Here is a 16,627-nt window from a genome sequence, read left to right on the forward strand (position 1 = left end):
TCTCGGGCACCAGCCAGACCTTCTCCTCCCTCCCCACTCTACAGGGAGGGGAAGCTGGCAGCGCCTGGGGACCACCCTCTGGCGTGGAGGACGTGGGTCAGCTCTTGCAGGAGGGAGAGGAGAGCAGGGGAGCAGAGGAGGGGAGCGAGGCCGAAGGCTGTGCAGGGACCTCAGAAACAGAAAGCATCTGCTTGCATTAGGGGTGTGTGAGAAAAAAGAAGCAAATTTTCAGCAGCACCAACCGGCGGTTCCTCCTCCCTCCCTCCCTCCCCGCAGAGGGTTGCCTTTCCCAGCTCAGCCCTGCTGTCTCACCCTCAGCTCCCTCCCTACCTGCCAGGCCCCCCCCGGGGCAGGGAGGGAGCGGGGAGACCAGCTCACCCAGCACCTGCACCCCACAGCCCGTCGTGCGCTAGCACGCACCCGTGCCGGGTGCTGGAGCACCAGAGCTCCCGGGGCGCTGGGGCGTCGGGAGCCACCTGGCCACGCAGATCCTGGGAGCACGGCTGAGCCGGGAAGACACCCGGGCAGGGCGGCCAGACAAGGCACAAGCACTGGGAGGGAGGCAGCAAGTCACAGTCCGGAGTTTGTCTGACACTGAAGCAGCCCTTCGGAGGCTAGATGCTCCTTCTCACCCGGGAAGCCTACTCCACTCGCTGCACGTAGCCCTAGATGAGATACATCCAGGAACAACTGAAGGGGGAAGCTCCTTCTCCTCTTTTTATGACAAGTCCCTTGCTCACCTTCGCACAGCAAAGTTCAGAAAGACCTCCTCTTTGACCAAGTGAGCGCTAGGAAAAGCCAGCCAAAACATCTGCAGTAAGACTGTAGCATTAAACTTGAAGTGTGCAATATTTATTAAAAGTTTGGAACTAAGTGAAAATGCACCTGACATAAACCAAGAGCTACAGATCCACCACGCTGCTGTCAGCTATCAGGGCTCCGTGCGAAACCAGGATGCAAGAGACACTAACCCAAGTGCCGCCAAGAAAGCACTAGAGGAAGTCAGCGATATTAATTCCTACATTTCAGTGGTCTTAACCCTTCCCAACATAAAAAATTACCATACCGTCTTAAAACAAACAAACAAATAAATAAATAAATCGCACCCTCAATTATCAGAAGTATGTTTCCACATCTGACCAACACTGAACCTCACATGAGACACTACAATAACCACTACTTCTTGTTTCTCCTCGGGAAAATGTCAGTGACATATCAAAGTGACAACTGATGAAGAGCAGTATAAATCTGGCTTATATCACCTTCACTGCATCAGCAGCTTCTGCCACTATACAAGGAAGAGCCAAGACCTGGCAAAGCAGTTGGGTCAGAGGAAGAGCAGCAGCTCTCCGCAGCCGGCACCCCGAAACCCTGCGCAGGATTTGCAGTCTGTCCATTTCTGAGAACAGCAGACAGCGTGGGAACTCTCCAGGCTGCCCATGAAAAATCAGGGTTGCACCAGGCTGAACTTCTCCCAATCACACCCCAAAATCCCCGTGTCCTTCTCCTTCCTCTTTGAAATAGTGGTGATGCCACAAGTAGCTAACATGGTCAATTGTGCCACAGCAGTATATACCGAAGCACAGAAAAACCCAGCTGACAACAGCAATGAGGATTTTTTTGTCCTTTTGCAATGTGAATTAGAATTGCATATAAAAAAGTCAATAGAAATTGCTTCAAAGTAAAACACCTGAAAGCGAGACTGGAATTACTTAGAAGTTTAAATGGCACTGTCTACATGCATGTACCAATAATAATTTTTTTCCCCACGAGACATTTTTTCACAGTATCCCCTGTAGCATCTGAGAGATGTGACAGACACACAACAGCCAGAACTACAATAGATGAAGGTGTAATGCGATCAGTCACATACCTTCATTTTTTTTTTCTTTGTGACCAGGCAACATCTTGACTGCTTTTTAAAGTTTCATTATGAGCTTTTCAATTTAACGTTTTTCATTGCATAACACCAACAATCAAACCTAAAAGCTAATATTTTCAGCAAAAAGCTCCAACGAATCTAGCCTGACACCCAAGGGAGTCTTTGCCCTGCAGGCGCGCTGCAGAGCGGAGGCCTCTCAGGAGGTCTCTGTGCCGCAGAGCAAACCGGGGAGCGGCTGCGTGGCACCGCGCTCTGCGGCAGCACTGAGCGGAGCAGCCGGCTGCCTGCTCGCCTGTACAGAAGCCAGCTCCTCTGGAAAGAGCTCAAGACCACCCAGGCACCACATGCTGAAACTTAACAACCAGTTTTTGCCCAAACTATTGTGTTTATAAAATTTTAAATTTAAAAGACTATGACTTCAGGATAATAAAGCACACTGAGTAAGTAAGGAACAGCCTATAGAACTGAAAGTGATTATTTGCTGCCCGTTGTGCCACGAACAGAGCCCACAAAAACACAAGCAGAACCGGAATGCAAAGGCTGGGAGAGAAGAGATTAAGAGGGAAAAGTTGAATTTATTCTGGAGAAATACATGTAAATGTGAACCTGCTTCTGGCCTCCCCCTTGGAAGGGAAGACTAGAAATATGACCTGGTGAGAGACTAAAACTGTGTGTTCCAAGCAGCAAAAGAACTGTAATCCAGTGGGATGGACAGGAGACAAAGTTTGCAAACGACACCAAACCGGGAGGAGCAGCTGATACCCCAGGGGGTCGTGCTGCCGTCCAGAGGGACCTGAACAGGCTGGAGAAACGGAACCTCGACAGGAACCTCACGCACTTCAGCAAGGAGACATGCAAAGTCCTGCCCCTGGGGAGGAACAGCCCCCTGCACCAGGACATGCCGGGACGCCAGCTGGAAAGCAGCTCCGCAGGGAAAGATCTGGTGGACAAGTTGAACGCGAGCCAGCAGCCTGCCCTTGCAGCAAAGCAGGCCAAGAGCCTCCCAGGCTGCATCAGGCAAAACATGGCCAGCAGGTCGAGGGAGGTGATCCTTCCTCCCAGCTCAGCACTGCAAGGCCACACCTGCAGTACTGGGGAGCCCAGAGCTGGACCCAGCACAAGAGAGACGTGGACACGCTGGAGCCCAGCACAGGGCCACAAAGACGACTAACGTACTGGAGCATCTGATGTACTGGGGGGCTGAGAGATCTGGGACTGTTCAGCCTGGAAAAGAGGTGGCTCAGGAGGATCTTACCAAAGTGTAAAAAAACCTGAAGGGAAGGTGGAAAGAGGACGGAGCCAGGCTCCTGCCAGTGCTGCCCAGTGCCAGGACAGGAGGCAGTGGGCACAAACTGACACACACAGGAGGCTCCATCCGAACATAGGTTTTTTTTGGTGGTGGTGGTGTTTTGGTTGGTTGGTTGTTGGTTTTGTTTTTTTTTAATTACTGTGAGGGTGGTCAAGCCCTGGAACAGGTTTCCCAGAGAGGTTGTAGAGTCTCCATACTTGGAGATACTCATCACCTGACCAGACATGGTCCTGGTCAGCCAGCTGCAGCTGATGCTGCTCTGAGCAGGGAGCTGGAGCTGATGAGCAACTGCCAAAGACAATGTCAGGAAGGAGCTGAAACGACTGCAGGTGGAGGCCAACTGGACAGCAGTGAGCAGGCGGTGGTGCCGGGGGAGAGGCCAGGACCGCACTGCTCAGAATGTCAGGACTGCGACCTACACCTAGCCCTGCTGAGAGCACCATGCATGGAAGCTGCATCTTGCATGGCATATTCTTAATGGGGGTTCAAAGAAAGCACCTCTATAGGGTTACAGTACAGCTTCCACTATCAGGAGGTTTTGTGCAACCAGAAACAACCATCAGCAGCATCTTCTAGAAAGAAGCAAAGGAAGCATTCCACAGTTAATCCTTTCCTCCTGTCTAATTAGAGGCTGTCATACTGAGAAAACATTAATTATCCCAACTCTGCCAACTACTGCTCTGTTGTTTTTTTTTCCTCTAAAGAAAAAAAAAAAAAAAAAAGGCAAGCAATTGCAACACACAGCTCCTCTTCCACCAACAACGGCCATTTACCTGCTGCCCAACGGGATACCATTTCTGTCGGCAGTTCTCTCGTAACTCTTCACGTAAAAGCAACTGCAGCCTAAAGGAGATGTACTTTAGCACTACGCTTCATACTACACTGCTTTAGAAATGGCAGTCAAAGCGCTGGCCTCTTCTACAGCAAAGACCAGCCTGCATACAGCCAATTGCTGCAGTCAGCCTGCAAACAGCAAAGCACAATACACAAGACCAGGACCCACAATAAACGCGACAGTAGTTTCTGCTTTTTCATCATGAAAAATGCAGGTGCTTGTCATTAATGCAACAAAGGACTGGAAAGCATTTCTTCAACATCGCTTAGGAACTATGATGCATATTCAAGAGGAAAGAGAATTCATGCATCTTTAGGTTCTCCAAATAAGTTTAAAAAATAAACAGTCTTACAGTAATGATTAACAACATATCCTAGATTTTGTAACATCTGCATAGAAAATGTGATTCAAAGTAATATTAATCCATGAACTTTTAACAAGGAACAGTTCAAAAGACAGAAAAAAAAAAAAAGAACTTGATAGTTCAGGCAGCATCCCAAAAAGGTCTCATGTCAGAGCTATCCCACACAGGGTAACATAAGGGTTCATAATCATTCACTTGAAACAAGAAAAAAATTAATGGTTACATTTGGACAAAATATTCCAAAAGTGACTTTGAGAAAATTAGATATGTCCAAATAATTTGGGGGGTTTTTTTAAGTGAGGATATCATGTTATCCTGGGGGCATATTCCCCCAAAATTGAGAATTTTGCATATTAAACTATTATTTAATGCTTACTGCAGCATTCTGCTACACTCAGTTCACGCTCTCCTGCAACTGTAAAAGAACTGAGTTACAGCTGCAAACTGAATGTGAGATTTCAGGCAATACCTACAGTAAAGCATGGGTAGAGACTGATGTACAAAGCGTAAATGAGCACATTTAGCTGGTTACTCAGATGCAAGGTAAATCTAGCACAGGCACTGGAAATATGCATGGTACTTTTAGCTGTCATATACAAAGGACTAAGAAAGCCTAAACCCCAAATTTCAGTAAGCAACTGCATGCGGGAAGCTCTACACGTTACAGGAATGGCATACAGATAATTTTTCTCGGAGACACCTCTTGGGCAAAATGACCGTGAGGAAGGAAGTCTCCGTTAGCAGCGTGTCTCAATGCGGATGTGGAAGGACTGCTTCTCCCACGTGCGTACCGACAGATGTCAGCTCAGTGTTCGGCAGAGGCTTCCACGGGGAGGTATGCTCCCTAACCACTGGCGTCACGTGTCTTCTGTTGAAGACAAATGGATGGGATAGGGCAGGGACAGGATAGGATCCTGGAGACAAAAGAAGCTGCTCCACCAGCTGAAGGCAGATGGAAGCAAGTTGCACCGCAGCTTGCCCGGGGCCAGGATGCTGTGCTGTTCAGAGATGCGTGAGAGAAAAGTTAGGCTGGAATTGAGGGGGAAGTTCAAGGAGGAACCCGAAAACCAAGAAGGGGGTTTTGTACTAGATACTGAAGCAGACGAGAAGCCCTCTGAGCAGAGGCAGTGGTTCCTGTTTCTGGATATGACTAAGCAGACAAGCACTGTAAGCCACAGCTGAAGACAGTTATACCCCAGTTCTTATTTTTCAGCCTCTCCGCAATTCAGTTGGTTAAGTGTGGAAGCATTACTGTGTTACAGTGAACTAGCACATAGTGTCTGCACATCCTTCCGCCACCACACTCCTAGGAAGGCGGGCACCGGGAGCCGAGGGCACAAAGTCCCACGGAGGGCTATTTTTGCCCTCTCCCCAGCCACCCCACATTGAAGCAGTTCCCAGTTTGAAGCAGCCAACACGTGCCAGCTGGCTGAGTCAGACGTGCGGGTGGTGGACACCACCATTTAGCTCAGCCAGCCTTTGGCACGCATGCAGGAGTGGGCACTCGGGGACTCTACCACTGAAGCAGAGCGTGGCTGAGCTGGGGGCACCCCAGGAGCTCCCAACCCCAGGCAGGGCCAGTGACACTAGGCTGTGGGACCGTGCCCAGTTGGGAGGTCTCTCCCAGGATGGAGATCCACAGCCTCCATGAGCAACCTGCACCTGTGTTTGACCACCCACACAGTAAAAAAAAAAAAAAAAAAAAAAAAAGGCATTTTCTTGTGCTCAGATGTAGTTTCCTGAGTCTCAGTTTGTGCCCAGTGCCTCCTGTCCAGTCAGTGGGTGCCACTGAGTGGAAAGAGCCAGGCTCCCTCCCGCCAGGCAGCCGTGCAGACTGTAGGAGCCCCCTGAGCCCTCTCTGGCCCAGGCTGAACCACCTCAGCTCTCCCAGCCCCTCTGCAGATGAAAGACGCTATACTTGGTATATGACTACATCTGAGCCCAAGTGGCTGTGGTCCTGCAGTGCACAGGAGTCTCTGACCAACACAAACCCTGGCGTTACGCTAGTTCTTGTCACCGCTTGCGCTGCTGCCAACAGCATCGCATCTCTTGGCACAACTGGCACAGAAGCACAGTTCCAAGGACAGGGATGTGACAGCTAGAAAAACGCAAAAGATAAGAAAGTGTGCAAAGCACAAGAGAGTAAGAGGTGCATACTCACTCGCTGTAGGTACAAATTCCAACAGGAATATCAAGTTATTCCACTATGCATTAACATACACTTTTACCAAAAGGGAGATGGACAATTTTTAACAGAGGCCTCCGAGGAAGGAAAAGGTGGTAGTGTCCTAGTTATTGGGATTGGGCTCTCTCTTAGTGAACAAGGAAAAGCACTAAGGAAGATAGATAGATGCAAGCAGGGAAAAACGGAACACCAAGGCTTGCTCAGGTGATGCAGTACAGGAGTGGACTGAAATAAAGAAGAGAGCAGGGACGCAGGCTCCACTTGTCTGCTTGCAGAAGCTTTATGAGCACATACACTTACCCTGCAGCCTTCACCAACGCTTTTTTCCCCTAAACCTTCACAATTAACTCAGTGATTTGGTTCTGATGGTCAACAGAAAAGAACATAACTGCAGCCAGCCAATAGCAAATTTAATAACCTGCCTCATTTCTATTGTTTACATTGACTGTGTCATTTACCAAACTTTATGGTGATGAATGCAGACTGACCAGCAAGAAGCCACATATCAAAAAGTTATGTGCTTAAATAAAAAAATATCACTTAAAACTCTGCAGCCCTATGACCTAGAATATCTAGTCTAGTTCACAAAGAGAACTTTCTAATTTTAAAAAAGTTGTAAATTAGATGAAAAAAGAGCAATTAGATTTGAGGATATAGAATTTCTTTAAACAGTGAGGCAACTTAAAGCCTTAGTCACTAGAAAAACTATACAGTCATTCCCTACCCATATGACACTGAAGTCTGCCATGCAGCCTATTATTTAATCTCTCATCTGAGGTTGTATCAGTCATGCATATAAACCAGTCTATCAACATCAGCAGTAAAAGATTACCTCATCTGTGAAACAGTATGTACTTAACTTATATTTAATGCAGTTGACAGCCTTTAGGGGAATGATAGGAAAAAAAAAAAACAAAACAACCACCAACCAAGTGCATAATAAACTACAAGAAATAAAAAGTATCCTGGTTTAAAAAGCCACCTGAATAAAGGAGCAGCTTCTAGTGCATCGTCAAAACCATCCAAGCAGAATACATTTACATGGAAGAATGAGACAGCTGGTTAGGATGAAACGGGTCAGAAGAAAAGTGTCCGGAGAACTGGACAAGGAGTGGGAAACCAACCTTGCCCAGCACACAAATACCCTATTCAAGTAAGTAAAAAAGCCACTATCAGAGTGCATAGTCAGTGAACAATTACAAAATATGTTAAAATACTCTTTAAAGAGAAGGCAGTCTTCATCTCCCATTCCAAGAGAACACACAGAAAAGGGTGAATTATCCATATGTGGTAACTTTCTTCCTGTTCCTGGAGTCTGCAATATAGTCATCTTTACCAGAAAAAATGAAGCTTCTGGAGTACAGGGATACACCAGATTTGACTCAAGTGAGCCTTGCTCACCCGCCCTAGCATGTAAAAAAGGAAGCCACACTACTCCAAGTGCTCTGTCTACCACAGTACCCCTTAGCCTGATAGACTTAGGTAGGAAACTATGGGAACGCCTTTGGACTGGTGAGTCTAAGCAGGATCATCTCTGTGTATCCCAAAATTCTGTCACACGACCAGCTCTGTGCAGCAGGGCCATCGTGCCTGCACTTCTCTGCTGCTCTGCACAAACCTGTTTAAGACTTTAAAACTTCAAACTACAGCAGCATAAGGGAAAGTCTTTAGCACATAATTAGGGCAGCCGTCAGTAGGTGTTGTCTCTAACCTCCACCCCATGCATGCACCAAAGCCTCTCTGCTGAGCTCAGCTGTGCCAGCAAGGCAGGATACAGCATACCGGTAATGTAGTTTAGCTGTCACGGTTTACATTTGTGAAGAGTTTGCTGCTTTCTTTTTCCAACCTATACTTTGTTGGGATATTTCTGGAACATGTTTTAACATTAAAACCATCAGGAACAAGATGACATGGAGATATCCATTCAGAGGCCTGACCCTAATTGCTCTGCAGGAACAACGAGAAAGCTCCCAGTATGGCTTCCAGGTGACCTGGATTTCCCTGGGCAATTAGAGTGTGGTCACATCTTCACTGGCCAGGAAGATGCATGTGGCAGGGATCCCCCATGGTCAGTACTCCGAGCAGGAATCAGCAAGCCCGTGTGGGATTCGCTAAAAGTAAGCAGCGCTGACTTGAAAAGCATAAGAGACAGGATGCTGCTGCTCCTGTCACCCATGCAGCACCTTCCCGCCCTGCATCTGGAAGGGACAACAGTGCCCAACAACCGAGCAGCAGGGCTGCTTCAGCAAGCCCAGGTTTTGCATAGACTGGGGAGATAAGCAGCCCGCACCTGAGCAGAGGAGTTGCAGGGCAAGCAGGGGAGCAGTGCGGATACCATCAAACCCCAAGAGGCACAGGTGAGCCCACCACAGGCTGGGGACTCTAACACATTCCTGGGGTCGCAAGAAACCTGCCTGTCCAGACAGAGCCTTCTGTGACAGTGATTAAGCCATTTCTGGTCCAAGTGATTGCAGCCCATCCTCTGCAGTAGTTTTCAGCTATAAAACAACAGGCTAAATCCCAAGACTCAGACTAACAGCCCAGTGGATTCAAGTAACAGTACCCAAGAAACAAAACACCACCCACAAGGAGGAAGGAAACTGGATTTTGATCCACACTGAGAGTCTTAAGTTGTGGATGTTGTGGATGGCCCGTCTCTGCTGACAGTAAAGCGCAGGATGCAGACGGGAACACGAACAGTGCAAGGTAGAGGGAGAGGCCAGAGGACAGCTAGGCAGAGATCCCCTGCAGCAAGGGAGCTTTCTCACCAGTGTCGGAAAACATCCATCAGTTTTCTGATGTAAAACAAGAGACAGAACCTTTGGAGAGTGCAGGGGCTGTTTGTACATGAAGAGGCATTCACAGACACTACCTGGTGTTAGATTTTTACGGTCTCTTAGTGACAACATCCACCTAAAAGGACGAATTCAGAGGTGGAAAAAGGAAGGAGCCTTTTTTGACAGGATTTAGAGTTAAATCGCTTTGGGACCTAGAGTAACTGACAGTACAGGAGAAGTCCATTTAGCACAGATCTGATCCCCAGCTCCATCAAACCCTGCAGCGTCTCCCAGGGTTACAGCATGGGAACACGGGAGTCAGCAGTCGCACTGCCTCCAATCTCAAGCAACACAACCGATGCTTCACTAACTTCTCTGGAGTGAGGATCTGGGAGAGCACTTGCCTGAAGAGCCTGAGAGCAGGGAGCTTTCCAGGGACCAGGACCAGGAATTACGCAGACTTAAAAGGGACTCTGAAAAGCAGGGAAATAAGCATCTTATTTGCTTAAGAAGATAGATATGCATCTTTTCATAAAATCACATATTCTTTTGATCTCAGTGCCTCCTGGGCAAAAAAGGATAGCTGCAAATTATAAACAACAGCAAAAAAGCAATAGGTTACTGCTTCTCAGACCAAGAGAAAACAAAATATCTAAAATACCCCTGACAATCTCATTATGGACCCCAGTTATTATCAGAGCAAACAATGCCAGACAAGAAGCCAAACCGATAAAAAGCTTAAAATATCAGAATTGAAATTTTTACTGATGCTTTAAAATGTAACGATTTGCTTTACTGCCATCTAGCGACAATTCAACGCGGTTCATAACACAGTGATAATCGCACAAAACAAGTTTAGATCTGCAAAAGGGCTTCAGTGATTTTATCATCTATTCATTCCCATATGAGAGGCAGTCAGGTCTAGTGTAATTGATGAGATCTGAACTATTTTGCTAGTTTTCCTATCAAAACTTGTAAATAGGAAGTGAAGCATGGAAAAATTAGTGCATTTGCATGCTGCAAGAGTAAAGCAATAATCTGGAATGTAGTCTTATGAATCGGTATTGTCAAAATTTCTTTGAACGATGTCAAAACATTATAATGCCATCATGGCATAAATTAGATTCTGCAGTTTTTCAGTATTCCCTGTAGGCTGCCTTCTGAAGCACTTCATTCAAAACCATGAGAAAGGAACAGGAACTTAGAATTTCCACCCCAATTTGCTGGATACATTATAAAGTTATACACACATGTCTCATAATTACATATGAAACTTTACTTCAAGAAGTGAGAGATGATAAACTCTTAAAAAAATTCCACTCTCAGGCATCCGTCACTGTAATATCCAAGATCGAAAATAAACAAAGACGACATCCAAGTAAGACATGTTGGGAATAAGGTCAAGGGCCTTTACCAAGGAGTAAGAAACCAGCTCTAGCAGCAGATAGTAACAAAGGCATGAAGCCATTAAACCAGCATGTTCTGGCAGTTAGGAGACAAACTTCACCTGCTGCAGTAACTGGGATGGTATGTTTGCAAATACTTGTACACTAACCTATTTTTAAAGCCGAGAAGAGTGGTGTAGAAATACCCGCCTGGAGACTATCAAATCCAGTACCAACTTAAGAAACGAACATTCTCGGCCAGGCTGTTAGAGGCTCACTAGTCACAGTCCAGGTTTTTGCAAAGGTTTAGTCCAAATTTTTTGAAAGAAATCAAAACAAGGAAGACGAGTTTTAAAAAGTTGAAATCCAACATATTTTTACAGAAGTTAACAAACTTGAACTGAAGTTTCCTGGGACAAAAAAACGCAAGATCATGCAGCTAAGGACAATAAAAAAGCCAGCTACACACTGGCACCGATCCCCGTGAAGCACCAAGGGGACAGAAAGCGTGTCAGAGCTGATCCAGGCACAGCCGTGTGCCACCTACCTGGTGCAGATGTAAGGAGGAACTGAGGAAGTGAGATTCCAGAAAACGTTAGATGAGGTGTTTCAGTGGTGACAAGGAACCCAACCACCACGAAACAAGCTTTTCTTAAACCTCATTTGTAAAACAGCACACAATGTTTGCCAATGGGATTCAAGGAAGATTATCTTAACTGGAGCAGACACAGAGAAGGGCTGGCATCTTCACGTCTTACAGAAGTATGAGAAGGGTTTGGGCTTGCTTCATCACAGCAGGTGAAGTCTCAGCAGAGTAAGAAACATGCACAGAGGGCTAAGTATCAGTGATGGAGACGGGTCCTTTAAATGAAAGGCATTGGTACAAGAATATACGAGACAGAAAGTGGCCACAGAGACATTCAGGCTGGAAACAGAGTAACATTGCTAAATATTATAGCAATCAGGCTCCAGCACAGCTTTGTTAGGGAGGTGGAGAAAGGGAAATAGTTTTAACTGTGAAATTGATAGGCTTACAAAAACTAACATGACAGGATTGCCTGCAACAACGCAGCGGATGCCCAGCTGTAAGCAAAGATGTGGCAATGAAGACCTCGATAGCAGGACAGCTGTGCAGTACCCAGAGATCAGCCATCAGCACGCCTCAGCCCTTTCATTGGGAATTCTGGAGGATGCTCATTTCACAAAGCTCCTCTCCATGCTGGGGAGAGGAAGGTGGGGTCTTCCGTTCTGCTTTGATTTTAATTCCAATTTATTTTCCCCAGAACGTAATGCTGGCACAGCCCATGCCGCATCCTGGATCTACGGCTGCCAGTGGGACTCCTGAAAGGCATTTCAGCTGAAAACCTACAGCAACGCAAATGATGGGGTACAATTTGTCTTATGGAAAACTGCCAGGTAAAACAATGTTGGAAATTTAAGTGACTGAGAAGCGTTTATTGTATTACTGTTAGTTCCTACCAACATTTTAAAGAAATAAGTCGTTTCAGAAAAGGCTGTCTAAATACTGCCAAGTGCTGCCCCCGTGGTGTCAGTCCTGGTTTACCACACCAGCCAAGTTCAGAGTATAAACAATATGAAATAAAATGTGCTATAGCTTTAGAGACAATTTATAAGTCTGAAGTTTTTTCACAAACATTTACACATGAAATCTTAAAATCCCCAGAGACTGTGATTTTTAAATACATTTAAGTAAGCTAAATTTTAAATTTGTGTTTTAATATGCCCAAAGAGTCTCTCCAGAGTCCCATCTCTTGATAAATAGATCATCTCAGCTCACAGGTTGCGTTCTGTCAAGGCAGCCAAGAGCTGACACCCTGTAATTTTGATTAATAGCTTGTTCCCGACATGCTGGCATGCAGCTGCATTTGCCCACACCCCGACACAAGACCAGCGACAGGCAGTGCAGACCTCGGCCCGCAACATGGGGACCGCCCAGCTCCACTTGGATGGCGGGCGGACTAAGGGAACTCAAATCCTTCCCGCATTTCACTAACCGGATTCACTGGTTCTCTCTACAGAGAATTTCCAGGCTATTTATCTTCTTCAAATACTGCAAAAACATTTCCTCGCACAAACCCACCCTGCCGCAAGGCTGGCCAGGCCCTGCTGCCCCGCGGCCCCAGCACTGCTCCAGCCCACTCCCGCCTTGCCCTGCCTCACCACTGCTCCGGCAGCCAGCGCCAACCAGAGCCCCCCGAAAACAGGCGTAACCGCCACGTCTGCGGAGCGGGTCCTGGCAGGCCCTGCCCCATGCCACAGAGAGGGAGGACGCCACCGGCGCGGCCGCGAGACCGGGCGGCAGGGACCGGCCCCGCACACGCCGCACAGCGCCTGACCCCGGCCCCACCTAACAAGTCCTTCCAACAGCCCAAACCCAAAGCGTCTGCAGTGACGCAAGGGCTGCGCTGCTGCCCATCGCCACGCCGCATTCACCCCAAGCTGGGCTTTCCGGTCTCCTCACCTGCCGGGCGGCAGCAAGGGCAGGCAGGGAGCCCGTCAGTAGCACGGGAACCTCGGCAATACACACGCACTCACATCCTGTGTTTTTTTCCTGTCAAACTATTTGCAGAAGCACCTTTATATTTCAGCAGGAAGCACAGACATTGTGCTCAGAGGCTAGCAAGCCACAAGCACATTTATTTTGACACGTGCAATACTTAGGAGCACTGTTTTGAACTCGGGTTTTCCAGGCTGGTTAATCCGAGCAGCCTCCGGAATTGCCCAGAGATAGGATATTTTCTAGAGGACATTTCTAAGACGGCCCCATTTGTTAAACACTAGTAACATACTTTAACCTTGTTGTTTTCCTTCATTCCCACAGATGACCGTCTGAGCCAAGACAACAGTACCTCACCCAACTCCACAGCAGGCTTACTGGGGAACGCCACACACAACGAATTCACCACCATCGTCTTGCCCGTGCTTTACCTCATCATCTTCCTGGCAAGCATCTTGCTGAATGGCCTAGCAGTGTGGATTTTTTTCCACATCAGAAATAAAACGAGTTTTATATTTTACCTCAAAAACATCGTGGTTGCAGACCTTCTCATGACACTGACGTTCCCATTCAAGATAATCCAGGACTCGCAGCTGGGACCGTGGCACTTCAACTCTTTCCTGTGCCGATACACCACGGTTCTGTTTTACGCAAACATGTACACCACGATTGTGTTCCTCGGACTCATCAGCATCGACCGCTACCTGAAAGTAGTGAAGCCTTTTGGAGACTCCAGGATGTACAGCATCACCTTCACCAAGATCTTATCTGCCTGCGTTTGGGTTGTAATGGCTTTCCTAGCTTTACCAAACCTGATTCTTACAAATGGCTACCCGACAAAGAAAAACATAGATGACTGCATAAAGCTGAAGTCTCCCTTGGGAGTCAAGTGGCACACAGCTGTCATTTACATCAACACCTGCATGTTCGTAGTGGTGCTGATAGTACTGATAGGATGTTATATTGCGATATCCAGGTACATTTATAAGTCGAGCAAACAGTTTATTAGCTCATCAAGCAGAAAGCGAAAGCATAATCAAAGTATAAGGGTTGTTGTGGCTGTATTTTTCACTTGCTTTCTGCCATATCATTTGTGCAGAATACCCTTTACTTTTAGCCATCTAGATAAAATTTTAGATGACTCTGCACATAAAATCTTATATTATTGTAAGGAAATGACACTGTTCCTATCTGCATGTAATGTCTGTCTGGATCCAATAATTTACTTTTTCATGTGTAGATCATTCTCACGAAGGCTGTTCAGAAAATCAAATATGCGAACCAGGAGTGAGAGTATTAGATCACTTCAGAGCGTAAGAAGATCAGAAGTGCGCATATACCATGAATACACTGATGTCTGAAGTCACCCACACAGAGACTTTTGCTAATTTGTGAGAATATTTGTATATCATGTAAATAAAACGTATCTTTGAGTATCTCACCATGGAAGTTCATTAAGGAATGTGCAGACATGTACGGCTTTTCCATTTCAGCTTACTAACACGCATCTCAAAATTCAAAAGCTTAAATCCACACAGAGATCAGGTTCGCTTCAGAGGGGTTTTGGGGGTCGTGTTGGTTGGTTGGTTGTTTTTTTTAAAGGCCAGCAGAAGCTAAGGATGCCTCAGCTCAGAAAGCAACCCGGAGCTCCAGGAGGCTCCAGCAGAGATGGACAAGCTCTGGCCTCAGAGCGGGATCCAACGAGACGAGTCAACATCCCCAGGGTCCGGCGGACGGCTGCTGAGGGGCTTGCGGCCGGGGAAGGAGAGCGGAGGAGGTGGCACACACTCCTGCGGAGACCCCTCGGTGTGCCCGTGGGCAGGGCGGCTGCCGGCACAGGGAAGCCGCAGGGCTCAGTCTGTGGAAACGGCGCTTTGCCGCCGGCCGACAGCTTCTCAGCTTTTCCTCTCGGGCATTTGTGGTGCTGGCAGCACCGTCTCGTCCACAGATCAAACCTACCACAGCGCTCCTCACCCCTTTCAACATATCAAACATAAAAAATTCAAACACAACCCTAGTTTAAGTCTCTTCTCAAAGGAAGGGAAAAAAAAAAAAAAACCCACAAAACTGTTAAAACGGCTTTTAATTCCCATTGATCTCATTCCAAGTGAGGACACAAGAAAAAATGCCCCTTGACAGACTTGCATGTGACAAGACTGAGCAATCAACATCAAGCTGAAAATTCAGTTTCTCAGCACTTTCTATGCCTGCTTAATACAACAGGAATAAGACTTAAAGCACTAGGAATTTTTTGTTCAAAATTATTTATAACTTTGGCTGCTTTCAACTCTTGGAAACAATAATTGTGTGCATAAGCGGGTGAAATTCATTTTTGGAGAGCAGTTCAGGCAACACCTTCAGGGTATTATTTTACACTGTAGTACAGGCAACCAGAGCAGAGGAAATATTAAAGGAGAGCATCCAAAATCAAGGCAAGAAGAAAGGAATAATAAAAGACCAACACAGCAGCTGCTGCATGAGAAATTGTTGACTAACAACTACATTATTTGAAAGAAACCAAGTCCTGGAGAGTACCCACCAGAGCTAATATTGACTGGGACACCTCAAGTTGTTTCAGTGAGATTCTGGCAGGCTTTGCACCACGCGAGCAGTTGACAGCACTCCAGATTTGTTTATAACAAGGGCAGAAGAAACCAAAACTGCTTGTCAACCACTTGCGCAAACACTCCCAAGCTGGTTTTGCACCAGCCTGTTGTGGCGGTGCGGGGCAGGCAGCCAAGCTGGCCGGGGCACCCACGCCAATGGGGCGGCGAGAGCCACAACAGGGTCCAAGGCTGCTCCAGCAGCTCCTCCACCCCAGGATGCGGTGTGGGGACTCAGGGTAAGGCAGAGGCAGAAAGACAAGTTCCTCCTCCTTTGACGGCTGCACTCTACAAAGGAGGCCATCTCCCACCATATGGCACAGGCGCGTGACCCGGGTGCCTCCCGCGCTCCCCGGGGAGCTCAGAGCGGCTCGGCCAGGGGCTCCAGGCGAGAAGGCAGGGACAGGGCGAGCGCAGGCTCCCCAGGGAGGAGCTCCCCAGGGGCTGGGAGAAGGATTTGCAGAGGGTCAGGGAACTGTCCCTGAGGAGCGTGAATTCAGTTGCCTTTAGCCAGCAGAGATCCCCCTGAATTCACAGCATTTCAAGAAAAGCCTGGGCACGCGGTTCACCCCCCGAGCAGAGCACGGGCAGCTCCAGGCACACACGCGGCACTCCAGGCACAGCCCCGACACCTCCAACCCTCGCTCTGCAACCTCCCCAGACATCCTCAGCATCACCGGAGAAATCAGCAGGGAGGATATATTTGGCCACTCAAGGCTACAAGGACGTGTTTGTATTTAAACCTGTAAATGGAACAATGTTTATGCGA

General features: G+C 47.4%; 2 protein-coding genes across 3 annotated transcripts in view; one reads left to right on the forward strand and one right to left on the reverse strand.

Annotated features, from left to right (window-relative positions):
- Nucleotides 1-16,627, reverse strand: part of MED12L (mediator complex subunit 12L) — a 153,978-nt gene that overhangs the window by 64,718 nt on the left and 72,633 nt on the right. The gene's annotated exons all lie outside the window — the stretch shown is intronic.
- Nucleotides 12,120-14,616, forward strand: GPR87 (G protein-coupled receptor 87). The gene is made up of 2 exons (XM_050902189.1): nt 12,120-12,153; nt 13,580-14,616. The coding sequence occupies exons 1-2, from the start codon at nt 12,120-12,122 to the stop codon at nt 14,614-14,616; spliced, it is 1,071 nt and encodes a 356-aa protein (XP_050758146.1).

The sequence above is a fragment of the Gymnogyps californianus genome, chromosome 10, assembly GCF_018139145.2.
Source record: "Gymnogyps californianus isolate 813 chromosome 10, ASM1813914v2, whole genome shotgun sequence".
Classification (NCBI taxonomy): domain Eukaryota; kingdom Metazoa; phylum Chordata; class Aves; order Accipitriformes; family Cathartidae; genus Gymnogyps; species Gymnogyps californianus.

What these genes read in the sequence shown, in the direction of transcription:
- GPR87 (XM_050902189.1), top strand. Translation starts at nt 12,120, where the DNA reads ATGGGGTACAATTTGTCTTATGGAAAACTGCCAG. An exon ending in GTCTTATGGAAAACTGCCAG is followed by an intron (nt 12,154 to 13,579) that starts GTAAAACAATGT and finishes TCATTCCCACAG; the next exon opens with ATGACCGTCTGAGCCAAGAC.